This window comes from Micropterus salmoides, unplaced genomic scaffold (genome assembly GCF_014851395.1).
Source record: "Micropterus salmoides isolate LMB-PRFRI ecotype aquatic unplaced genomic scaffold, ASM1485139v1 Ms_hic_scaffold_14, whole genome shotgun sequence".
NCBI lineage: Eukaryota > Metazoa > Chordata > Actinopteri > Centrarchiformes > Centrarchidae > Micropterus > Micropterus salmoides.
Window position 1 is genome coordinate 18,984,336 of NW_024040485.1, and position 27,582 is coordinate 19,011,917.

The 27,582-nt window shown below is 39.4% G+C and overlaps 3 protein-coding genes across 3 annotated transcripts; 1 reads left to right on the forward strand and 2 right to left on the reverse strand.

Moving 5' to 3' along the window:
* Nucleotides 1-249: 249 nt before the first annotated feature.
* prpf38b (pre-mRNA processing factor 38B) lies at nt 250-5,492 on the reverse strand. The gene is made up of 6 exons (XM_038719272.1): nt 5,068-5,492; nt 4,405-4,473; nt 4,004-4,155; nt 3,394-3,454; nt 1,902-2,137; nt 250-1,698 (listed from the first exon to the last, which is right to left on the reverse strand). The coding sequence occupies exons 1-6, from the start codon at nt 5,275-5,277 to the stop codon at nt 1,029-1,031; spliced, it is 1,398 nt and encodes a 465-aa protein (XP_038575200.1). The 5' UTR covers nt 5,278-5,492; the 3' UTR covers nt 250-1,028.
* A 229-nt stretch (nt 5,493-5,721) lies between these two features.
* LOC119902890 (protein FAM102B-like) lies at nt 5,722-13,950 on the reverse strand. Its single transcript, XM_038719273.1, has 11 exons — nt 13,670-13,950; nt 12,060-12,180; nt 11,749-11,778; nt 11,114-11,231; nt 10,512-10,557; nt 9,024-9,127; nt 8,645-8,740; nt 8,244-8,451; nt 7,522-7,658; nt 6,847-6,910; nt 5,722-6,622 (listed from the first exon to the last, which is right to left on the reverse strand). The coding sequence occupies exons 1-11, from the start codon at nt 13,813-13,815 to the stop codon at nt 6,580-6,582; spliced, it is 1,113 nt and encodes a 370-aa protein (XP_038575201.1). The 5' UTR covers nt 13,816-13,950; the 3' UTR covers nt 5,722-6,579.
* Nucleotides 13,951-20,856: 6,906 nt separating this feature from the next.
* LOC119902891 (calcium-binding mitochondrial carrier protein SCaMC-1-like) lies at nt 20,857-26,887 on the forward strand. The gene is made up of 10 exons (XM_038719275.1): nt 20,857-21,501; nt 21,682-21,808; nt 21,963-22,050; nt 22,236-22,347; nt 23,427-23,585; nt 23,695-23,847; nt 23,983-24,090; nt 24,343-24,510; nt 24,675-24,825; nt 25,345-26,887. The coding sequence occupies exons 1-10, from the start codon at nt 21,322-21,324 to the stop codon at nt 25,524-25,526; spliced, it is 1,428 nt and encodes a 475-aa protein (XP_038575203.1). The 5' UTR covers nt 20,857-21,321; the 3' UTR covers nt 25,527-26,887.
* Nucleotides 26,888-27,582: the final 695 nt, after the last annotated feature.

Below are 27,582 nucleotides of genomic sequence, written 5' to 3' on the forward strand. Positions count from 1 at the left end.
ATCTGTGGCTCAGTTAAGATTTCAAAATCCTCTAGTGTGCACTGGGCATAGGAGGAAGACAACTAGGTGAGGAATAACCAAAGTAAACATTATAGCAACACATAAAAATGGCATTGACTGATCTATCAAAAATACTGTTTGCATTCAGCCTCTGTGTTTCAACTCAGTGATTGTAATATCCTTTTTCTATAGTTATCTGTGCTTGTATGACATTTGCATGCCCTTTTCTGTCAAAACAAGAACAGTACATGTTGTTTGTAAAAGTGTTTTATTAGAAAACAAAATGCATCAGAGCAGTAATCCAGACACAGCATAAGCAGGGCTCAGTGTGTGTGATAAAAATTACACTTTGCAGACTGCCCTTTAGAGGATTAAAACATTCTCTGGCTGTCTACACGCGATCATGGGCAGAATTGCTTTGTGCCAATGTGAGCAATTAGTTATCCATATCGTCGCTATACTGAAATTAGAAAAAAAAAAAAAAAAAAAAAAAACTTAAACCTGTTCACTTGTAACCCTTTTCAAAGCATGTTTAATCAGAATACAGTTGACCAAGAAGTTTAAATATAAAGACATTCCAGACATACGCACTGTAATATTAGTCCAATTCAGACTTGTTTAGGCTTTTCTATAGCCAGAAAATAACGGTTATTCTTTATAAATTACACGACCATGGCAACATCCAACCAAGCAAGGAACGCAACTCTGACCATTTATCGTGTGTAGACAGCCTCTGAAACATTATGTACAAACCCACATCTTCTTGGGGCAAAAGAAGGAACCATACAAAATTAAAATGCCACTTTTCATATTCAAGTGAAGACTAACAATGGTCTAACAAGGAGTGAAAAAGGCAGAAAAACAATACGTAAAGCAACATTACATTGGCCAAAGACAACAACTCCAGATGTCCGACATACTGACATTCCATCTTCTTTAGCACAAGTGGCAAATCAGATAACTGGGCAGAAAGAAAGGAGGAAAACAAACACAGGAGTAGAAGAAGTAATATTGCTGCGCGGCGACATTTACTCAGTGCTCTGACTCCGTCTGCGTTCACTATGTTTACTATGGTCATTACTGGACTCTCGGGGATGATGGCTCCTCTCTTTGCTACGACTACGTTTGTGAGGACGCTGTGCTCCGTCTCTCTCCCTGTCTTTATCTCTGCTGTGGCTAAGCTCTCTCTTCCTGCTCTTCTCCTCTCCACCACTTTTGTGTCTCTTCTCCCTGCTTCGACTCCGGCTCGACCTTTTGGCCTTCCTCTCTTCTCTGTGCCTCTCCCTGTCGTCTTTATGCCTCCTGTCATCGGTCTCTCCCCTGTTCTTCTTATCCCTGGACTTCTCCCTCTCCACGCCTCTATCTTTATGGTGTTCCCTGTCCTTCCTCCTGCTCTTGTCATCCCCGCCGTCTCTTTCTTTGTCTCTACGTTCGCTCCTGCGGTCCCGGCTGCCACTGCGGCTTCTTCTGCGTTCTCGTCGGTCTTGGTTCCTGTCTGCGCTGCGAGACCGCCGTCGCTCCCTTTCCCCCCGGTCCCCTCTATCCCTATCCCTTCCCTCCCTCTCCTTCCTCTGGCGGTCACGCTCCCTCTCCAGTTCTCGGTCAAAGCTGGGGCCGTGGCGTTCTTTCTCGCGGTGGTGGCTCCTGCTCCTTGACCGTTTGGGTGACCTTCTGGGGCTTGGTGTCCGTCTGGGCGTCCTGGCGAGAAAGGTATCATTAGCTTCAGAATATTTTATACATTACAATAATTAGAATTCAACCATAAAGGCTGCCCATTGTCTCAGGGTCAGCTGTAAAACTAAATCTAACATAAACCCAGCCTACCACTGATTACAACACATAGCTCACACACATCTCAATGTGAGCCATGTGTCACTTCATAGTTTGAATCATTTACTTACCTGGAGCGGCGTCGTTCCCCTTGCTTCCCTGATTCTGTGAAGGCGGCTTCGTCCTCCTGCGTCTCCTTCTGAGCAACCTTACGAGGCCTAGCCTTCATCTGCTGGTCAATCATTTTCTGCACAGGCACTGGGATACGGGGGAACAGTGTGGAGAACCACTCCAGTTTGGTCAAGAAGGAGCGCAGCATCTCTCCGATGGTCATCACACAGCCGCCTCCTGCCTTCACGTCAAGCTCCTAGAATCAAACGGTGGGAAAGAACCATAGTAAAATTAAATTAGTGCACACATGCAGGACACAGGTAAATCTGAATCCTTTTTCAATCTTGCCTCAAATCAAAGTTATTTGTGATGACCAAGTACTGAACCTTCACCTCTGTTCATCTAGCTTAATCTCTCATATCAATCAAATGTGCCTGGCTTTACTTTGATATTTTTAAATAGAAGAAATATATAATATATAAATATCACAAAAAGGTTGCCTCATCTTAACTGTCTGGCAGTTCCTGTAGTCTGTATTTACAATGTGAGCTTTAATAATCAAGCAAATGTTGTATATTTCTCAGTGCCACACCTCTTTCCTTCACATCATCTGTTAAAAACAGCATCTACAAAAAGAGGTTGCATCCACTGTTTACAGACGAGAAATGAATGGAAGGGAAAGCAGTATCTGAAAACACTGAGACACATCCACATTGAGCCAAAGGGACAATAAAAAAAAAAAAGAAGCCTTGGCTTCTTTCTCTAGTTTCCCAAAAGCACAATGAACTCTTGAAGGGTTGTAGGAGCGTAAACATTGCCCACAGTGTAAGCACAGATCGGAGCAGGTAGCTAAGTGCACACCAGTTGAAGAGTTATCAACTTTATATGGTAGAGAACAGCCGCTTTGCACTCACACACGCAAACCAACAGTGCTGAGATACAATATCCAATTCACCTGCTGCACAATGGGCATCTAAAGAAAAAAACAGGGGAATTAACCAGTTGGGTAGGATTTCATATGATCAATTCAAATATAATACAACAGAACATCAAAGAAGGCCTAGTTGCACAGCCTGGGATAAAATATTTTAACTGAATATGGAGAAAACAAAATAGATTTACCCTCAATATGTGTCTGAGTGTATATCTATATGAATGCTCCAATTGCTATTTATCCCAAATTTAGTTTTGTGCAACAAGTCCTGATAAAATCTTGTAAAAAAAACAAAAACAAAGGGCATGCCTTATTATTACATTGCCTAAAAGATTTACTCAGCATCACATATGGTACTTACCCTGATAAAAATCAGCAGCAGTGCAGTGAGAAAGTAACCTAGCTACTCAGGTTTAGAGGACACAAACCGGGAACAATTAAGCCAAATGAAGGCAAAGGTGAAAAATCAGCTATGAGCATCACAAGGGGAGGAAACGGGACAGCTTTTAACGTGTGTTGTGTCACTGTGTATTTAATAGAGAGAAAGAAACATCAAATTATTACCCGAGGTGACATACCTCCTCATCATCCAGGAAGCTGTCGTACCATTCTATCAAATCTGCTGGGGGCTGAGTATATCTGAAGCAGAACAAAACAGAGAGCACAACATGAGCATCTGCGTCAGCGAATCATGCAATGTTGCACATATTTCACTTATAATTTCAATTTCTATGATCATCTATAAACTCTGGGGTGGCCGTGGCTTAGAGGTAGAGCGGGTTGTGCACTAATCAGAAGGTCGGTGGTTTGATCCACGGCTCCTTCAGTCTGCATGTCGAAGTGTTCTTGGGCAAGATACCGAACGTCATATTGCTCATAGCCATCTGTGTGAGTGTGAATGTATTAGTTTCTGTTTCTGATAAGCAGTTGGCACCTTGCGTGGTGTATGAATGCGTGTGAATGTTGTCTTGTAGTGTCAAATATATAAGTGCTTTGAGTAGGCGGAAGAGTAGAAAGATGCTACCATTTAACTGATATTTTTGTAATTTTACATTGGTACGTTATATTTTAAATAAAAATGTTGATTAAGAATATAGCTTCTTTCTTCTAATAAAGGTCTTAACGTTCTACACAGAAGAATTATAGCAATCAAATTATGTAATCTCGCACAAAAAATACCTTACATACCTTATGTACATGAAGCCAAGGGCTCTGATGTATGGGGAGTCTGTGTGAGTGATCAAACCCATCAGCTGTTTGCGAGTCAACTTGAGTGTAAACAGTTTGTATAGGAGACAGAAAGCAGTCGACACAATACCACCAGTCCCAACTCCACGCACCTAACAAGGATGAAGACATATTTACAGAAGCGCAACATTGCACATTATTCACAGCTAACCTTTTCACAACTGACCCTTTGAGAACAGTACTCAAGTGGTTAAGTACAATAATGATTCAGTCAAGTCTATCCTACTTGTAAATCACATTAAGTGATTTCAACAGAATGCTTTACAATATCATCCAGGCAGGTAAGGGAAATACAGATGGGGGGAGATGGGGAATATAAAAAGCACGTACTTCTCACTTACCCCTCCGCACATTCCAGTCTGGCCTGCAGTCTTTCTGCTTCCCTTCTCCCAGGGCTCAGCGTGAGTTACCTGTAGACACACAGAGAACAACATTAGCTACTTTATACCCTCACCTGTCTGCGACACCTTAGTTGAGCTGCCATTATACACACCACGCATCAGAAAGATCCTGTCACATTAACGTTAGCTACATTATAAATGCTCCAAATTATCTATACAGTGTAACGTTAACCTGTAACGTTATCCGTAACAATGCCGAAGTGTCCAAATCCCTCTTAAGTTTTGACCTAACGTTAACACTTTACTAAGCACCAGAATGGTACTGTAACATCTTCTTAATAACGTTAAACATTCGTAACGTTAAAATAGACTGTGTTTATATCGCCTGCCAACTTACGCCACCGTATCGGATTTAACTTAACGTTAGTCGCTAGGTTAGCTAACTTACAACTTAACGTTATTAATAAGAACACCACGTGAAACATATTTGAACGACATAATAAGAATTAAGCAGACATTTTTCCGAGTCCTAAATATTAATGTGTTACATGTCTGATCCGTTCTACTTGTTATTTGAAGACTGCGGTACATGGCAACGTTAGCTTGACTGGACAGTGGTTATCTAACTAGCATGCGGTTTAGCAATTGCTAACGTTACGTTACCTTGAAGTAGATTTCGTCCACAACTTCATGGTACGTCTTTAGTTCGTAGAGCTGAACTTTGAAATATGGCGAAGACAACACATTTGTAAGAATCATTGGGTTGAGGTTCATAGTCTTTTCGTTGCCCCACAGGGGCAATACATTTCCATGTTTTCCTGGGGCAGTTTTGCTAACGGCCTGTGTTGGTAGCTGGTTTCCGACATTAGCCATGTTAGCTGAATCCCACGCCGCTAAGTTTAATTTACAGTTAGCGTATTTCCGATTACAGATCCATCAATATTAAATAGTGAAATGTCAATCGTTAACAATTTCGTCCTTTTAGTTGCAGCTGGCTTGTGGTTAAATTGGTGATAACAACTTCCCGCCGTCGTTGTAGCTAAAGTGCTGTTGCGAGGTGGAACCGGAACTGTATCGTTAGTGTTGCAGTAAACCGCTGCTGCTGTAACCGTAGATACGCCTGTACGGTGAACCTTTCATTTAGAAAATAAAAGCATGTACTCACACACCACACTCCTGTTTGATAACTGTGCAAACAAATATATCTAATGCTTTTAAATGTGTAATCATGATATATTTATAACTGTTATTTGCCCCTTTCTAATTTAATTTGCCCTTTCATTTAAATTCTTGGTTGGGAGTTACACAGAGTACACGTTTTTTAAAATTTACTTTTTATTAGGCCTTAAATACTTAAAAACATTATGTGCTTTACACAGTTTACTTTCAGTACATACATAGTTTACATACTACTGATAAGACTTTTTATATGCTGAAAATATACATATAAAATATACCGTTTGGCACATTTACAAAATAGGTGGTAAAAATATATTCATTTCTTTTGACTTTTCAGAAAACAGACATAAACATGCATGCACACAAAATAGACATACTGAAGGAACAAAACATACACACTGAATGGTACTTTAAATGCAGTCATCCTCCCTCACAACCAGGTGAACAGAGGTGGTTATGTGGAACAGGCTTGACCTACTGACACACAATGGTTTTACAACCACTGTAAGTAGTTTTTTATTACTTTAAATATATGAGACTTCAAGGAACAGACACAATCACCCCCCCCCCAGCTACTTACGGTACATGTAAAATGGTGAAACAAAATAAACCATACCAAAGTAAAAACATGTTTGATACTTTAACATAGTTTTTTAAATAACAGGGACCCCCCCTTAACAGCTCAAATGTCACGAACATGGTTGAACAATGTGTGTACAACTACAGTACTAACCCCTTGACAGTTTTCAATCAGTACACCAATTCAGTCACCAATAAGTCCCATTAATGTGGCCTTCACATCCACTTCTTGAACACTAGGGGGCTCTCGTCGTCTACAGACACTGTAGGTCAGATGCAGAGGGATTGCATAAGAGAAATTAAATCTCCTGGAAGGAGGCGGGAGCAAATTCTGATGGCACCTCCATTACTCAGTCTTGTGTCCCCCACATCAGTGTAATATGGCACCCTTTATGACAGACACATGCTTCCCAAAGCTTAGCGCTTGATCACCACCTGCTCAAAGGCTCCAGCTGCGACCCTGAAAGAGAATGCCACAATGTGTTACATGACAGGAAACAAGGGTGGTTATCATAGAATGAAATCAAAAGTATCTTAACATGAAAATGTATATGTTATGAAACAAACGCCATGATGAAAAGTCCTGTTTGGAATCCCTATTTAGCTTATTTGTAATGAATTTATACTTGTTGTAAATGCCTGCTGCGTGGCACCCACAATCCACTGTTACATACTCACACCCACCTACTGTGTTGGCTTCCCAAGGCTGTACTCCCACCAGGACCTACAAACAGGCTGAGACCCTCCTCTGCAGACACATACATAACACACATAAAAAATAATAATATTGCCATCAGTGTCTAGTCTTGGTTTGAAAATGGCTCACATTAAATATAAATGACAATTGATGGGGGGATATTGTAGTGGAAGCTGGTGAGACAGCTGACAAGGGAGGTAGTTGAGAAACACCATCAAAAGATGCACTTCCACACTAAAAATGTGTGCAACATAAGTCTCACTAAATAGGGAGTCGCCATTCCGTAATACAATAAATGACTTCCCTCTACAATAAGTGTTTGGTTAAGGACAAGGGTTTGTAACATGGCAGCCACATTGTGTGCTCAGCTATCAGTGAGGTTAAACCGCCCTTGTGGTATTCATAGATATAAAATACAACACAACCTCTGTAATCCTAAATCTAATAAATTTTAATATTTAGCCTGGTAGGTATGGTCCAAATTGACATCCAATTAATGATTTTCCATCATTGTCATTGTTCGACATTTGACGGAAGCATTAAAAACGTTGCGTTGTTGAATTGCAACACCACAAAGTAATTTGATCCCATCAGCAGGATGGTAGGCAACTTTCCAAGCCAGCCTTCACAAGTCCACTAAGTTACGGATTAGTTGTACATACCCTCTGCACTGGAGTCCAAGAAGCCATGGCTGAAATCCTGGCTCTGCAGGATTTTCTCTATTATGTCATCAGCATCCACCCTTGTGGCATTAACTCTCTTCAGCTGATTCTCCATTGAGTTCTGCTTTACTGGATGTCTAATGGATATAAAGAGGGTGGAATACCACACAAATGGAAAAGACACAAAAACAAAAGACATCAGACAATATATTTAGTGGACCAGGGAAACATTACAGTCTGACCCCCTGGTGTGTTAATAGCAAGGTCATTATACACAAAGGTCAAAGCCAACATAGAAATGTGTCAAAAGGAAGAAGTGGAGAAATTAAAAAACAATAAACACATTTTGATATAACTAAATAGCAATGTTTATCATTTTCGTCATTATAATATAGTGCAGATCATAGCTAGCCTATAAACAAAGAATACCAAATATAAAGTCAAATTATTAATATATACATGAGGGCAAAAGCCAAAACAAATTCATAATCCACAACCTTTCTTTTATTTGCTGTTGTGCGTCTAACAGAATTAGAATATAGAAATGCTGCAACACACAGCTTGTCCATGACAGATGAATCATGTATGCGTGTACGGGCAGTGAATGTCTCTTAGAGTGGATCAAATTTGTTTTTCTTTTGAAATGTTTAATAGTCAGAAAACAGGCAAAGACCTAAAATTGCGGTGTCAATTTCATACCCTGGTTATACTATTTGTATTACCGTGGAACTTTAGCAGGGGTAGAGGGTTGTTCAGGTGCATGGTGACAGGTTGCAGAGACGGGGGGAGTGGTCCGGCTCTCCCGCTCTCCTCTCTCGCCGTGCTGATCACTGGGCTCCAGGATGCTGCCGATGCCTGTGGAGGCAGAACCTCCTGATGCGCTCCTCCGATGGCTTAGATCTGTTAAACTGGAGTGATTTGAGCTGTAACCTACAGTACGGGAGAGAAAACAAACACTGAGGCTATGCTTATGTTTTGTGTAACTGGTGGGTAGTGATTTTGCTTTCGTTTAAAGGGAATAAATACAGTACCAGTCAAAAATTTGGACAGACCTGACCATTCACTTGAATGACACAGTGCATCCAAACTTTTGGCTGGTACTGTATGTTTCTGTGTTTGGTACCTGAGATTTTTGACTGCTGACTTGTATAGCTGGGTGTTCTTGAGTGACCGTACGCTATCAGCTCCTCTGGGACTGATACTGACTTTCCTGGAGTCTCTGAACGAAAACACACGTTAGCAAAACATTAAGTAAATATGTACACAAAGCTAAAACTTCTATTCAAAGGAAGAGTTTGTTATTTACAGTAAACCCCTAGATGATTCACTTTTGTGAAGGCGAAAATGTAACCATTGTCTCCTGAATAATCATGGTACGTCAACCTTGTCAAAACTACCTTGTCTACAACAAGAAACTCTTGTTAAGAACTGAGAAATTAAAATGTTGCTGTTGTAAGGAACAGCAAACTTGTTGAAGCCTTATAGAGTCTGCATAGACATACCAGTGAGTGAATGAGATATGTGCATGTCCCCTCCCTTTCTGTCCTCAAGGAGACATTCTGCTTCTGCCTGTGGGATTCCCAGAGTCATAGCTGTAGATGGGGGCCTAAAGGGAACACAGAACAGAGCGATGTTACTGAGAAGCAGGGTGGTGTCTTAAGTGTTGTTGGAAAAGGGCTCCTTCAAGTGGTTTATCAGCAGCAGGTCTGTTTACATAGACACTGCAAATGTGACTTTAACCTGATGAAAGTCCCTATGTGTAGAATTGACATTGGAAACTTTGGCTACTCTTGGTGGTCGGATACAAAAAGAGACGGTAGCACACAGCAATGCACATTGCTACCCTGAGACTGACAAATTTTTCTGAACACAACAACTTATGCCAGCCAAATCACAAAATATTGGTTATTTCAATATTAATATTAATACTCTGCTTCACAGTCAATCAGGTGAACAGCCTAGAACTGCTGTAACACTGGGCTGTTTTTTTTGTTTGTTTCAGACTAAATGTCAATAAAGTCAAATTGAATTATATATATATATATACATATAGTTGGACTGGGAAATATTGTTTTATGCTGATGCAGTCATCTAGCTTTAAATGTAAAAATACTGTAATGTGTAATGGCTACACTGCATATATTTAAACACATCAGCAAGCAAACATCAAAGCCACAGTCTATTTGATCAAGCCATATATTATTTATAAGTTGAGGAGAAACAGAAACTACTTTTTAGGAACTTCAGGTTTAGCACACATTAATACAGGAAACCCTACTTCTCTGCTACTGGGATGTTGTGTTAAACTCAGGAATGAGGGCGGACAGGCACACAAAGAGTGACTGATGACAATAAGTAACCCTGCGTGGGATGAATGAATAGGATATCTTTGAGTTTACACTTTACACATCTCCTAGGCAGCAGAGTGTGTATTATTACACCAAGAGGCAGATGGAACATGAAAGACTAGAAGAAGCTAACTATTTGCACATGGTATGAGCATTGTCAGCAGTGTGATGTTACATCACGTCCTTTGTGACAAACTGCGATACTTACAGCTCTTAACAAAAGACAAAATAAAACCTCTGGGCTGATCACATATCAGCTGTTGCTCACGAATGAGGTTGGGCAGTTCAATGTCTGGGTGAGGTGTTATTAGCTCTCAGATAAGACTGTGATAAGATCTAAAAAATAATAAACAAAATAATACTTCATAACTTCAAAGTCTGTCAGTAATAGCAGACAAGAGTGTGTGTTTTGGTGACAGACAGGATGTGATGTGAAACCTTTCCTCTGTGGTTAGATGCAGGCTTTTTTATGTGGGTACATTCTTTGCAATCATGACTAACAATGACTTGTAGTTGAATAAAGTTAAACATAATAGACAAGTCAACATTTCCTTAGGTGCACATTTCAAATTGAAATGACATACAGATTTTGAGGATGAGTAATACAAACAAACAAATGCATTTTAAAAAAAGAGCTCTTACGTTTTAAAACACGGGTCCCCAGACATAAGTTGTGTGGTGATGACAACCTGTAAAACGAAAAAGAAGAATAGAAATGTAAGTTTTAGGCTGACTGGCATCTGACGGCACCTGTGAGGGTGAAAAAGATGCACTTTGCCTGTATGGTGTGGTTTAATAGGGTTAACTAAATTTTAGAATAACATTTTGTGAAATGTAAGCATATTGTAGATCTGTGCCCCAGGAAGAATCAGCATATTTAAAATTCTTTCCCATGACTCAAGCACTTCATAGATCACAGGCTCAGACATGTGCTGCATCAACTGTCAGGGCATTCAACTTTTACATTCATGCCATAAATCCCGCTTTGTCAACAGAAGAGTGTCTACTTCTGCGGATGAACTCAAGAACATGGTGACCTGCTGTGGAGCATGACCATTTCACAGGAACAGGTTGTAGACATACCTGTGCTTAGCTAAAATGTAATGTTTTTAATAGACATGTAAGAATAACTCCTTGGACTGTACCAAAACATTGCCAGTGGGGTAGAGACTCCTAAGGTCATTTCCAACAGGTTTTAAAGGTAGAGTGTGGAGTTTTACGTTAAAACACTACCATTTACACACCCTTCAGAATTGAGTTGTCCTGTCTGGTGTTCTTGGTGTCATATCCCTCTAGGAGACACCGTCGTGTAGTGCTGCCAGAACCAGCAAACTCAGACAGGTTTAAGTCAGCAAAGCCCAGCTGCACAGGGATGTAAGAGATCAGCTTGTGTTAAACATAGGATTTTATTGAATATAAATTTTACTGAACAGTGCCATTTTATCTGATAAAGTGTCAGCATTAACAATCTCTTTGTACCTAAAGCATCATCCTGTGATAATGTGATGTTATAAAACATACAGTAATCTAAACTTGAAGTAATCAAGCCTGGCTCAGGTTTTTGGAAACACATCTCATGTGTCTGAGATGGGACCTTCAATCCTTGAGAAATCAGATAAGCTAATTTTTTAACTCATCATTTAAGTTACTGGTTAACATAGCGTAGGTTTTGATTTACAGATTTTTTTCAATCAATAACCAAAGCCGGAAACAAGAAATAAAAAAATTCTTAGAACATAGACTTACCGAAAGGTCCTCTAAGGAAGCTGATTGTTATCACATTATATTTTATGATAAGACTGTTCTAATAGATCTCTGGTACTTAAGCTGCTATGTTTACAAAAATACCAGTCTGCAAATTTTAGAACAAAAGTATTACCTTTGCAAATGTTTTTCCACCTTTCAGTTCCTGAAATGAAAACAAAATAAAACAAAACACAAACAGTAGTGAGGTTACATTTGCCTGTTACATTACTATCTCACATGCTATTTACATTCAGACATTTGTGACTCCTTGCAGTATGACCATTGTCTGCACAAAATACTTGTTTTGGTTACAAATTAACATTGCTTCTGATTTTATGTACAACATTTTCTTCATTCAGCTAACTGTCTGGGCTCAGTTAAAAAAACTGCTACTTTTGTAGTGTCAACAAAGTAGAGCCTGATTGCAGAAAAAATGTCCTGTACCTTGCGCACAGACACCCGACACAAGCAGGGGTCTAGTACACCTGTCCCAGCATTGGCACTCATCTTACACATGAAAGAGAATCTTTTCTTCCAGTGAACACAGTTGGCTTGGACAGGCTCCCTGTGAGAGGAGCACATTTAGAAACACTGCTCCATACAGAAAGTAAAACACACAGGCATACTGCACACTGAAAGAGCAGATATTAATCACAACTTTGCCAGATCTATGCAGGGATTACCCCCAGAGTGTGAGGCAGATGTGTCCCAGACTGTGAAATGATCTTCCTTTAGAGTTTGAGCTGTCTGCTACAAAGTTCAATTAGATTATGTATTTAGTATTCACACCCCCTTTGCAAACATTGCTAATGTGTTACTGTGTATGAATGGTGACCTAACTTCTAAGATGGAATACTCACTGTACTCATGTTATACATATTATTCTGTGGAAGCCTTTGAGGTGAATTAATGATTCGTGATTAGTTAGTAAATTTGACTTCAGGGGGTAAATGCAGAATAAACAGATTAGATGATGCTGATCACTGGCAGCAGCTATAAGGTGGTGTAGCTTCATAGCACGTTTTTGCCACAGGGGTGGTTAAAATCAGGATATTTAAGGAATTACTTAAACAACAATAGTGGCACATTTGGGAATAATATAAAAACAAGAATATTCATACCCATACATGATAAACAAGATTTTCAATATGCAAAATGTAGTGGTTGGAGAAGGATTACTCAGAATACAGTGTTTACACTATAGTTTTTAAGAACAGACAGTTACCATAGCAAAGCAGTGAGGGTTAGCAGTTGGCAATGTGCAGCCTGTGTCTGTTTTTCCAGAATGACTCATTTAAATGCTACAAGCAGTTATAATCACAGGCTCGAGGGGATTAGTTGACCTTGTATAACCTTACTCCTTTGCAATGGAAGAAAATTCAGTTTTGGTCACAGCAATACATAGAAACTTTGAAAAGATAACATTACAAACATAAACGTACAAATGAAAACATATTCGTCATCATAAGGAATCTCTGTTCGATTGAACTCTCCAAATTATTAGTTATTATTATTACCATAATATTTATTATTTATACCAAACTGTTGACTAAAATACTCCAACCGAAATCTACGTTAACCAACAGTACGCGTTGCTTAGCAACTGCTGTGATCAACTGTGCAAGATAAGGGTAAAAAACTATTATTTCCGTCTGTCAAAACATAAATCAATATTTCATTGAACTAATTAACGTTAGCGTCACTGACTCGTTTACACACAGCGACAAGTCTTCAACTTTGGGCTAGGGAAGTTTATATCCAGCTCCCTGTTTAGCTTTAGTTAACGTTAGTAGAATATGTAACGTTAACGTTAGTTAAATACTAGCTATTGAGGTGTACCTAATGTTAAATACTAACTACACGTTCACGTTAAATGCAACGGAATGCCGTCGTTGCAGATAAAGAAGCAAACCCGAGACAACAAAGTATTTAACAGGTGTCCAACGAAAACTAAACAGTGACTTAAAAACTGTCAAAAAGGATCGCTTAACAAAGTGAATTTTAGCTTGTTCGTACAACCAGTGAAGTGTTGCTATAAATAGCAAAAATCTTACCGAGACGACTCTTCGGCAAAGCCTCCATCTAGGAGTCTAACTTTACAGAATAAAACTCCATTTACGAAGGGAACCGATGACAGTTCCTCCAAGTGGAAGTCTACTTTAAATTTAAATCTCTTTTTCTTCATTAGAATGAACGACATGGTGTGAATCTCAATGTGAGAGACTGGGGCACAACAAGCCCTAACTGAAGTGGTAAAGCTGACAGACAGCTGAACACTTTCCCTGCCCTGAGCTGTCACTCAGCTGCTGCTGCTGGTTGCTGTGTTGATGAAGTCTGGAGACACGATTCAAAGTTCAAATCTCCTCCTTCCCACCCACTGAAAGTTATACTTCATGACGTGAGGGAATTCCATCGTTTGATTGGACACTGCAGCAGCATGAAAAAAAGACTAAATACTGAGGTCATTACTATAATGGACGTACACTTCACTTTTTACTGGCTGAAACTCATTCAAAACGCCCACTGTAATGTTCCTGTGACCACAAATTACTGTGTGTAAAGAGAAGTGGGGAAAAAGGGATAATGTCTATCATTCAACTGCCATATGGCAACACTGAACAATCTGAAATAATGATAATAATAATAATATACATTATCAATTTGAAAAGATGTTTAATTTTCATGGCTCTAAATAAAACTTAAAACTTGAAACTTGTAGGCTAATCTGTATGTGGAAGCAATTTCCACGGCCAAAGCTAATAGACCATAAATGCTGTTGGTATTCTGCAAGAGCATACTCAGAATTTGTATACAGTTTTTGTTGCTGAATGTGTTATATTTGTAAAAAAGAAGAAGTATTCAGATCATTTCCTTAAGGATCAATAGCACCCATCATGAACACACTATTACACGTGAAAGTCTTTCCTAAATGTGCCTAAAATACCAACACAATGGTCCCTTCCATAGTGTCATATACACATTATATTATTTGATTATTATTACTGTTATCTATTTACCAAGCACCGGTAATCAGCATTTTAATGTTGTGGTTGAGGCAAGGAACATTTTAATGAGTCTGTTGGGTAGTTTAATCTATAACAATGCATAATGCAGCTTTTTATAAACTGTCCAAATATGTTTTGTATGAATGTAGAATTCTTAATCTGAAAAGTGTCTCCAGCTAATTAAATGTAGACAAATGTAGTGAAGTTAAAAACACATTCCCTTCTGAAATGTCATTGAGTGGAAGAAGAAAGTACCAAAAAATGGAACTACAGCTAATGCCCATGGGGTGTGGTATAAAAATCCAGAAAAGAAACAGCCCTCTATAAATAAGTGCATTATTAAAATACACCAGCTAAATCAGAGGTGCCTTAAAATTTACTGAAGCAGAGGCCATGAGTAGCCTAAATGTATTGTTACTTTCAACCAGTGCATCTAAAGGCCTAAATATGTTTTGCTGAACAACAATACACAGTCTCAAAGATGGCCTCTGAGCTGAATAAACACCTCTGACAGCCAGTAATACCAGTTCACCAGTGACATTCATTATCATATTGACACAGTGCTGCCTGCAGTAGGTTCTGTCCTACAATGATTGTATGTAGGGTTTCTCCTCAGACACTGATGAAGTGGTAGCACGTCTTAAGACGTTCAAAATGGATAAGTTAACATGCTGTTTAGTGTCATCTAAAGACGCACCACCACGCTGCCTCAGTAGTATAATGGATAAGGCAATTGCCTTTATGGGTACTGGTTCAAGGCCTGCGAAGAGCAAGTGATACTGTCACTCAGTTGAGAGATAAATCAGTGTTAAATTTACTGCAAATTTGAAATCAATTTAAACAATAAAAAACAAACAATATTAAAGTTTGGATTTAGTTGTTCTATAAACTGTAAATAAAACTCACTGCGTTCAAAACTTGTAATTTATCTTTAGAAGAACGACTTAAGTTCTCAGAATGCTGTTAACCTGCAAGGAAAATCCTTTGTGAAATAAATGTGCAAAACTCTGACTGCAATGGAACAGGGAATTATAACCACATATATCCAGCAGGGGACTCTCTCTCCCCAGTATTATGTATTATGATAGGTTGTGTGGCCTTGAAATGCACTTTACTGATATGATAAACTTAGTAGCTCAGTCTTGTCTTGTGTTCTATATAAAAATGGTACCTGGTTCAAGGCTTTTCTTTAGACAAATTAGTTTTTTCACTCAATCAACACTATTCTGGTACTTTTAATGGTGTGCAGATCAATTTTAAATCAATTTACTCTATAAAAATGGCAAAAAAGTATTAATTCTTTGAATTCGTTTTGTTTTTCTTGCACTGTAAGCTGTTGGAAATCATTGTGTTCAATAGACAATAGTTCAAAACTTATAATTTAACAACTTAATTTACTTAAGAATGCTGTTAACCTTTGATGAAAACCTGTCTGTTTTAATTAATAACTTTTTTTTCTTTTCAGAACTGTAGCCAGGCTGACTGACCCATGTTATAGCCCTCACTAGTAATGACTTCATGCACATCTTTAATGATAACATTCTTTTTTTTTAAACAAACACAGGAACCTAAGACACAGCTGTAAAACCTGATATATATTTAGACTGCTTTTTACCCATTGAGCTTCACCAACTAACTGATGTCTTCATATAAGCCATCAACCTGTCTCTTAGACCCCATCCCAACTAGGCTGCCTAAAATGTTTTATCCTCAGTTAGCACATCTTTACTACACATGATCAATCAGTCTTTACTAGCAGAATATGTACCATAATCCCTTAATGTGGCTGTAATTAAACCTCTTCTTAAAAAGACCGCTCTTGATCCAGGGGTTTTAGCCAATTATAGACCTACATCTAAGCTCCCCATTTTCTCCAAGATCTTTGAGAGAGTAGTTGCCAATCAGATGTGTGACTTTCTACATAACAATAGTTTATTTGAGGGTTTTCAGTCAGGATTTAGAGTGCATCATATACCATAGAGACGGCACTGGTGAAAATAACTACTATAACTAATTGCGTCAGACAAAGATCTTGCCTTTGTACTTGTCCAGTTAGATCTTAGTGCTGCATTCGACACCATTGACCATAACATCCTAATACAGAGACATGAACATTTAATTTGCATGAAAATAACCGCTGTAAGCTGTTATAAGTCCTATTTATCAGATCAGTCTCAGTTTGTATATGCTAATGAGGAATCCTTCATGTAGGTTAAAGTTAGTCTTGGAGTTCCACAAGGTTTTGTGCTTGGACCAATCCTACTCACCTTATATATGCTTCCTTTACGCAATATTATTAGGAACCACTCCATAAAAAAGTTAATTGTTAGGCAGATGATAACCAATTATGAAAACTAGTCCATGCATTTGACCTCCACCTGATACAGGGCCTGGTGGAGGCCAGTGTTACATACCTCCCCCCATATACACACACAAACATATCAGCATCTGTGTGAATAGCAAAATGAGGCAGATGTGAACAACCTGTCCTACAACAACTAGCCATTTTATATAGATTTGTAAAAAGGAACTACTATAACCAAAATAACAATGACAAGATGGGATGTGAAGGGAAGGATGGCGCTAATGCCCAGTGGCCCAGCCCCAGAGCTGTAAATTTATGCTGGATTTAATGACTCTAAAAGAATTCAGAATATCTTGGAGGATATCAACTGCTAAACTGGTTCTAGAGGATCTGAGAGGATAAATGTGTTGAACACGGTCCAAAGTGAATTAATAATGAGGTATTCTCTCTAATTGCTCTATTTCAGGTGCTTCTTCAGCTGCAAAACCAGCTTCCTGTCCCAGCAGCATTGTCTTGTACTGCTACAGAGGCTTGGGATCCTCCTGTTCCTCCTGTTGGTGCAGTGCTGTGTGCACTTTCAACTCCAGAGAGCCTGGCACCAAAGACTTCCTGCCAAGTCTCTATTTATTCTGGGCAAGTATACATAATGCAGTGCCAAGATGTGCACGTTGTTGTGTGTCCAGAACACCCTCACTCTTTAGGAAATTTAAGAGATCATAACCACGCCACAGGTCTCCCCATAGTCTCTCAACGTGCTGGTTGTGTGTGCTCCCTCCTCGGAAAGCACTGACTCTTTGTGAGTCTCAGAAAAGATCTGTTAACGAACATACCTCATTGTTTTCTCCCCCATGGTCCATCCTGACCCTAAAAGTTACTCCGTATTTTTCCACAGCATCCTTCACATGACTATCCTTCACATAATTCAGAATCATGTGTTATGATAGAGTGATATGTATATAAGAAAATGTAGGAAAAATGTAGCTGCCATGGGGGACAACCAGAAGCCACATAATGGTTTTTAATTGCCCAAATTTAGTTGCCAATACCAAGAGCAACTGGGCTACCATTTATATTGAGCACTACAACTCACAGCGTTTTTAGTGCCCTTGAGCAAGGCATATTCTCCAAATTACTCCAGCTAAGCCAACAGAAAAGATGCAGTTGTATGGGGCATCTCCAAGGTGTGATTGCAGGAGTGAAATAGGGAAATAGGCATGTGCTGTGTAAAAAATATACCCTGGCAACAATACCCCCCCCCCCCCCCCCCCCCCCCCCCACACACACACACACACACACACAGTTATTGGTTCTACGCCTTGCTGAAGGACACTTCATTTCTACCTGTTGAGGGTGGAAGATTGTAATTCATTAACTTTCTCAACTAAGAGTTCCTGCTGGTCTGGAGGTTAAACCATTTATCTTATCTAGAGTTTGGACCAGCTACACTGTAAGACCTTCTGGCCGCTGTACGATTGACCTGTACTCTTGAAATGTTTCATCCAAGGCAAGGTCCGACATGGTAGAATACAAAGAAGAAAGACTGAGCGCTCTATAAGGAAAACAGACACCATGATGGGTTGGAACAGAGTAGAAATACAGTGACCATCTTTTACTGCTGAGGGCATTTCCTTACTAACTTTATGAAAAGAAAGTAGACTGCATGTCCTAAAGATTACAAATAACAAAAAAAAAAGGTCAGAAAAATACAAAATAACCCCTGATATCACTTAAATAAATAATTAAAACATTTGTCACGGGCTTGTTCATCCAGAATGCTTTGATGTGGTGTTTTAATTGTGGCTCCCTCTCTTTCTACAAGCAGAGAATGACTAGGCTCTCCTTATTGCCATGTCCTTTTTGTTTTCTGATGAATAATTACATTTAGAAGTAAAAGATTTGAAAGCAGCTGTTAAAAACAGTCTTGGTCTGCCTCGTCAAACATGCTGGTTCTCTTTTCTGTGTTCAGCTGTTGACTAGACACACACACACAGCCACCAGTGCTACATCATCGCCCCCTTCTTGTCTCATAGGGTCACGCAGCATTAATTTACCTTCAGCAATCATTGTAGCACCACAGAAAAGCTATGGGCACAATATATATTAAGTGTACTAAATTTTCACCCATATCAAAAGGTACAGCTATCCTGCTTACATTGTGAATGACGGACTGAAATGGATATGTCACACAATACACCTACAATCCTCAATGACACTTTTGGACCAAGCCTTAAGTTGGGTCAAATTGTTGGCCTACCAACTCAAATACAACTTTTTACATATTTCTGAACTTAACATATACGTTGTTTGACTGTAAAATGGGACACGTGGCTTATCAGACAGCTGTGTCATTGTGACACCACATGATATAAAAAAAAGAGAGCTGCTCCTGAGTTTTTGTTATACTGGAATTTACATCTAGCTCAACTGCAAGTCAGTGGAGCCTGATAAGCTCAAACAAGGTACAAGGTAAATTTATGGTACTCACAAAAGGAACGTTATCTTCAAAGTTTTCAAATTATATACAGGAAAAAAAAACATGCATGGTGCAGTGCTGAGAATGAATTTAAAAGTCTCGCAGCCTGGGGGAAGAAGCTGCTCTGTAGTCTGGTGGTGTGATATCAGATACTTCTGTATCTCTTGCCAGACGGCAGCAGGGTGAACAGGGGTGGGGTGTCTTTTGGACTCTGTGCATGCACCTCACATCAACGATATCACTGATGCTCGGTAAATGGGTCCTCTGTAAAAGTTAACAAGAACTTGGCATGGGAATTTTGCCTTCTTAAGTACACCAGCATGGAGATGTGAGATGATCATGTCAATGCTAATTTCCAGAAACCTAAAACTGTGCACCTGCTCCACTTCAGCTAGACTGATTTAGACAGGAGTGTGTGTCTTTATCTCCTTTTTCCTAAAATCACCGATCTGCTCCTTAGATTGATGTTGAGCGGTTCTCTGTGCACCACTCTGCAACAACTCTCCACTCCGATTTAGTTTGTGGATTTCAACAAAAACATTTTCCCCCCATTTATAATTTGTCAACAATTTGTTGTCCAAAAATGCATTTAGTTGTGATAAACTAAAACATGTTCTGTCCTCAACATGCTCCATCACCAACATATCTGACTGCTACTTCAGCATCACAGACAGTGATGATTGAAAACAGTAAAGTTTTTTTGGCTGATTAGCAGAAAAAAAAGAGCGAATTTTGAGTTATTATTGTTACTCCTGGGAGCAGAGAATAGTAAAGGAGTAGAGTGAAGGTAAGAAAAGGGAGAAGGGAGCAGAGCACAGCTGCGTAGCATATCAAGTGACTTTGACATTACTAGAAAAACTACACAGTAAAAGTAGTGTCAAGTGTCTTGAACGTCATGGAGCAATTTGTATATTGATTTGTTTTATTTTAACAGCATCTCAAATTTCACAAGGAAGCCATTTCATGACAAAAAATGTGGGACTTTTACTTTTTCTAAAGTGATACAGTATGTAATGCTTCATTTTTAGTGTATACATGGTCAGAGTTCTTCTGAACTCAAATGTTTGAGTCGAATTATTTTGTTAATGTTTTTCCAGCAAACCAAAATCAAACAATGGTAATATCCGTTGACTGCTATCCCTAATCCTGAACAGGATTCCATTGAAAGTTTCAGCAAAAAATCTTAATAATGGGGACGTTAGTAAGTTTTAAGTTTTAATATGAAGAAACTATGAATAGCCTATGTTACAATGTAACACACTTTCAAAAACTTTAAAGTTAAAACTACTTCAACTTTTGATATATGATGTGTAATATAATGTAATTTGTCCTTGGTATATCAAATGTGAGAATCACCTGCTTTTGGCCTTTTTGGCCGCATCAAGTACCCGTACCGTAATATCATACATAGACGCGCATCAAAAACCTAGCGGCGGCTGGTTTGACCGGGGTTCTCACGTTATCAAACGACGGCAATAAATTGAAGAACTGCGGGGAAAGAACTTGTATTTCATCTATAATGCGCCATCACAAATCGCACGGAACAGGAATAAAAACAGATGGGGGAGTCCACTATTAGAAGCATAAGCCGGATTATGCACATGGTTAATCTAGGCTGATTTATTTTCACCACTTTTCTATTTTACCATGTTTCCTGCTTTTCCGTAGAAAACATCTAGTAGCAACGTAGCTCCGCCCTCGATTACTGCAGCAGTTCTCCCTGAAACGCTAGGCTACGACGTCCACCTTAGCATGGGACAGTCTGCAAAATAAAGTCACTGGACACCCCTTTTTTAATCGCGAACGACAGTCTCGTAACTGGATTTTAGCAGGGTTTATAAATGATCTTCAACATGGATTCATAATCAGATCCTGACTGCAGGAAGCCTCGCCTGGGCGCTGCTTCCACATTACATCGCTACAATGGATCAGACGTTAAGGGAGCTTTTACTATCAAATGCCCAGTGCTGGGATGCCGACAGTAGGAGGTCATACCAGGACCTGTTCGATAGGATTGATACCAATAAAGATGGAAAGGTGGATGTTGCTGAATTACGAGCGGGCCTTAAGGCAATGGGCATATTCCACCAGGGTGATGCACAGGTAAAACCTCAGGGGCCATGGGGATCCTGTATAGACAGGAGTTTCAAGTCGTGGCATGCTCGTTTTGTATATAATTTCGTTAGCGGTTTGACTGTGTGGCTGGTTGTGCACGTGACTCACCCTGACACTATCCTACTAGAGAAGGCTAATGCACCACTAGATTTGTTTTTATCTCTGCAGAAAATTGTGTTTTCTGGTGACAAAAACAAAGACGGGAGCCTCGACTTCAACGAGTTTTCCAAATACCTGAAAGAGCACGAGAAGAAGTTGCGGCTGACATTCAAGAGTCTGGACAGAAACAACGATGGTAGGAGATAAAGGAAGCGTGTTTAATGAGCTGCCTCACTTAAAAAAAAAATTCTCGGCACGAGCTGTTGACACATGATGATGCATGCCAGTGAATGTTTACAGAAGCACATGTTCTGCAGTGTGGTTGAGTAGAATTTCTTATTTTGTGGCAGGTTGCATTGATGCTTCAGAGATCCAGCAGTCTCTTTCAGAGCTGGGCATGGATGTCAGCAGAGAGGATGCCCTGAAAATACTACAGAGGTTTGACCTCCACTTCTAGCCACTGTAACAAGTTCCTATTTACAATGTGCCCAAAAATGTGTGAACCACATAATGCTGACAGCAGGAGTGTGTTATTTGAAAGCTTGATATGCTTAGCAATATGTACATAAAAAGCAACATACTCATTAGTTCATAGGTAAAGAGGTTTCTCTGCATTTACTTAGTATGGACCATGATGGGACAATGACGGTGGACTGGAACGAGTGGAGAGAACACTTCCTGTTAAACCCTGCTCAGAACCTGAAAGAGATCATACGCTACTGGAAACACTCCTCGGTATGGAACATATACACACAACACCCCCAAATACATTCGGTAGACAAATGCAGATGCAACGGCAGCTGGGTACATGGCATGTCAACTAGTCCTCTTGTGTTAGATATTATGGATTTTCTCTGCAGTCCACATTTTGGCAGCAGCTTTGAAAGTCCCAACATAATTAGGTCACAGCACTACAATGTGTTTCCCTCAGTTGCTCCTCCACCTCGTCTCAGTGCAAAAAGATTTGTTTGACTGGTGTGATACTTAAACTGCACTAGATGTTTTTCTCCATCATGAGCAAAACACTGCCTCTCTTTTGTATCTAAATGTATCTAAATCTTCAGTGCACATTTATGCTTTAACTACATTCTCATACCATAAATGTGTAAATAGCAGTGACCGCAGGACACACTCAGCCTTTGTGTTTCCCTGCAGAGTTGCATTAAATTGCCACCGTGCCATGTTTTTCACAGGTGCCTTTATGCTTTTGTAGAAACACTGGACGTGTTTATCAGAGCTAGCTAAAGTGTGCAAGAGGAGAAAGTCACTGCTCAGTGATTATGGTCTCACAAGCAGTTCTAACTAAAGGATAAGGAGCTCAATGAACAACTCCTGTAGTTTTTAACCTTTTCCTCTTAGTGTGGCCTTTTCTTTGCACAAGTTTGACCAAATATAAAAGGAGCATGAGGAGCAAGAAAAAGGAGCATGTTATGCTTCTAATGTGTTTACTTCCTGGCTGAAACCTTATTTTCAAGGTTTTGTAAATGTTTGCCCTCTCGCCCTCAGTGTACAACTGGTAATTTGGCAAGATTGAAAAAACGTGGTTGCCGCATCACTGCAAAAAATAGAAATAAAAATAAACCTCAAAAGGAGAAGTGCTTGAGACACGTAGCTTCCTGAGAGAAATACAGTTTCAAAGGCAAAATAAGTGTAAGATAAGACAGTATGTATCATAGCCATAAACTGAAACACCACTGAGTGTATGTTTATAACGCTTGCAAGAACAATTATGCTGACAGACATGTCTCCAATTTGACCAGTGTCTGTCCATAAATTAAAGTGATTTGAGTAAATGTGTTTCATGTAATCACTAGGTGCTGGACATAGGTGAAAGTCTTGCCATCCCAGATGAATTCACAGAGGAGGAGAAGAGCTCAGGAGGCTGGTGGAAGCACCTTAGTGCAGGTGCAGTGGCAGGGGCCATCTCTCGCACTGGTACCGCCCCCTTGGACAGAATTAAAGTCTTCATGCAGGTGAAATATTTAAAAGAATTTGGATTAATATATTCTTTCCCTTGGAGGATAGATTAAGAAATGGATGTGTTCAAAACAGTCCTGCAAAACTTATATATTTGTACTGCAGGTTCATTCTTCTAAGACCAACCGGATAAGCCTGGTAGGCGGCTTCAAGCAGATGATCTCAGAGGGAGGTCTAACTTCACTGTGGAGGGGAAATGGGATCAATGTTTTAAAGATCGCACCTGAGACTGCAATCAAATTCATGTCATATGAACAAGTAAGTAAACTCTAAAATGTAAAATGCACATTTCATATATATATATATATGAAGGAATTTCTCACAGATTTATAACATTACAAATATTTGGAATACTTATTATTTATTTTCTTGCCATTTGTATGTTTTCTGCAGTATAAGAGGTTGTTATCATCAGAGGGCAAGATGATTGAGACGCACAAGAGGTTTATGGCTGGCTCTCTGGCTGGGGCCACAGCACAGACAGCCATCTACCCAATGGAGGTAAGACAACTGTTGCACCACTGTTTGTTCACACCGTCTCACTCATGGGATGTATTCACATAAAATGCAGTCAGGGACTGGTAGAGCGTGCACCATGCATCAAGGCTGAGTCCTCACTGCAGTGGCCCAGGTTTGATTCGAGCACGGGCCCGTTGCTGCATGTCATGCCGTCTTACTCACCCCTGCCTTTCCTGTCTCTCTCCAGCTGTTAGATGAAAGTCAGATTTTGAACGTTTTTGTTCTCTCTTTAAGGTACTGAAAACTAGACTGACCCTCAGGAAAACTGGTCAGTATTCAGGAATGTTTGATTGTGCCAAAAAGATCCTGAGGAACGAGGGCGTCATGGCTTTCTACAAGGGCTACATTCCAAACTTAGTGGGCATCATTCCCTACGCTGGGATAGACCTCGCTGTTTATGAGGTATGTGAAGTACTCTGACCCTCTAGTGATATTTCACTGCAGAGTATACTTAATCAAATTAAGTCATATGCATGCGCGATAAACCAGTTTATGCTGGATTGCAGAGCTACATCACATTTAATTAGAGAAATTAAGTCCTTTGTCACCTTTCTCCCATATGTCAGAGTCTAAAGAACGCCTGGTTGTCATACCACGCCAAAGACTCAGCTAACCCTGGAGTTCTGGTGTTGGTGGGCTGCGGGACCATCTCCAGTACCTGCGGCCAGCTGGCCAGCTATCCACTCGCACTTGTACGCACACGGATGCAGGCACAAGGTAAACTCAGTCTAACATTTGATTAACAGTGATGACAAAATTTACATGGCATGTATTCATATAGTGCATAGTATTTTTCATGATACGCTCTGTAAAGGTACCCAACTTTCTCTGTAAAATACACTTGAGTTAGAGGAAACATAATGTATGTGTGCTACAGTGGAGAAGGGCATCCCTGTCTCACTTTAATTATATATTTTATATGAAATTGAGATTTAAGGTGCCATCTGGTGTAAGGTATGGAAAGCAAAATGTATGTACAAACTGACTAATCAAAATTACATAAATACAGTTACTGTCTCTATAACAAATGAACAATCTGTATCCAGAGGAATCTGGATAATAAAACCATAATTTGAAATTTAAAAAAGGTAATTCTGGGTATTGAAATACTGTTTTCAGTAGTTACCTCTTATACTGTATGCGCAGTATAACCCAGTATAGCTGCCATACAAAACAAGAATAAAAAGCTTGCTTTCAGTTTCAACCTTGCCTCTCTAACAGACCTTTTCTCTCTAGCGTCTCTGGATGCGTCAGACCGGTCCTCCATGAGTAGTCTGATGAAGACAATCGTAGCCAAAGATGGCTTTTTCGGACTCTACCGGGGCATCCTGCCAAACTTCATGAAAGTCATTCCTGCTGTCAGCATTAGCTATGTGGTTTATGAGTACATGAAGACTGGCTTAGGAATCTCCAAATGATGCTGCAAGCAAATGGAAAAAAAAGAACATTTACTGTGTTTGTCAAACTTGAAAATGCCTGAAATAACTCCAAGAAAACAGACAGACATCAAACATACAGAGCATGACTTCCACCAGCTGGCACAGGAGTTCAGTTGATGGAAATGGTATGTATCCCGCTAAGGGTTGTCTGTCATTAGCTAAAGTATTTATCATTTATTGTGAGCATGCTTCAAGTTTTATCCTGCTGTTACACATAACACACTCCCAAAAACGGTCAAAAACAATATTTGACACAAAGATATTACTGTACATAACACAGACATATTAGAATATATAATACATAGTAGGTTGTTCTGTTGATCCTATGGTTAGTCTTTTAAAACTGTGATCAAAGCAAAGCGGTAGCTCAATGGGAAACACTGTTGTGCTTTTTGGTAACAAAAGACATATGTTGTCTAAATACAGGTGGAGCTTATCCAAAAAAGACACACAGCAGTGTTCTTTGTCTTATTTCATATTCGAATGAGGAAAAATGACACTATGCCGGTTTAAATGTTTAAGCCCACACCCTTTAGAGGTAATTTAACACACTTCTAAGTTGTAACCTGCTGTAGAGTGACATCAGCTCCAGTCAGCAGCTGTTAACTAAAAATAACTGGCCCCCGAAAAATCAATATCTTGTTAACACTGGAATACTGTGTACACATAACATGCATCTTGTGCAATGTGAAAACTAACCACTAATTGTGTCACCATTGTGTTATTTGATTATCATCTATATGTGCCTTACAGCTACTCGATGGGAACTATAGCCCATATATATATGTGTGTGTGTGTGTGTGTGTTTTGATGATATATGGGTTTCAATGATGGTTACTACCACCTTACATGGTAACATTTGTAAGACAACAGTAATAACTGGTCATTGATTCAGTGATTCTTGCAAGTAGCGTGTTTTTTTTTGTTGTGTTACTTCTCATTTCAACAGACTAAATGACCTCCACCCAAACAGAAATACACACCCACAACTGAATAGTGTGACATTTACCCTTTTGTTTCTTGGTTTTCCATATAGCCCAGTTGTGGGAAATCTTTGTCTACCATGTAAGATGACACTACGCCTTTGTCTTTATAATAAGTTACATTAATGTGGATGTTAAGAAACTAATGGCCACTGAACATGAACACGTGGAAACTTCATATAGAATATTAACATGGTCGTTCCTGGAAGGCTCACTTCAGAACAATGGTTTGGTGGTGCAAAGTCCAGCTATTCGGAGTGGGGATCAGTAGTTTGAAGATCACTGAGATGTGCTAACAGCACCACCTAGTGGTTAATAAAGACATAACATGGGACACGTTTCCATGCGAAACTGGAACTTGATGTATTGGTGTGTGTCGGTAGAATACAAGTTAATGAGATCATAGTAGTATTTAAGAAGTGTTCCTTAATCATATCAGTTTGGGGGTATTAGATTTATTAATTCACTTCTATAATCTAGGTCAACAAAACAGATCCTAGCTGGCCTGACAAAAAGGAGAAAGTTGGTTAGTTAAAGGGACAGCAGTAAGACGACAGAGAAACTGCTGTGACAAAGCACAAAACAGCCCCAGTATAAGAACTAACACCGAGAATAATATTCTATCAGCTTCATCATGTCAATCTCAAGTTCTCACAATTAGTTAAATTAGCTTTATTGATAATACAGAGGGGTCTAGAAATATTTGAATATTCTTTAAAGATAAAATAATAAGCACTCTCCTCAAGATTAAGAGGAACACACACGTGGTTTATTTTTTATGATCTTGGAAATGATTCTTGTTCTGTCTGAACAGAATGCAGACATAAAACCAAAACAAAAAGGCTGTATAACAACCCTCTCTGGGCTAACTGATATGGCTGGTAAAGAATGTGCAGTATCATACTACTTACTACGGAGGTTCAGTATTCTCCAAGAAGAAGGATGTTAAGGCCAGTCCACGGATGTCTAACAATCGGTGTTCCTTAAGCAGGGCTTCAGACGTTGCTTGCAAATATTAACCCATCATAGACCATTAATCTGTCAATTAATAA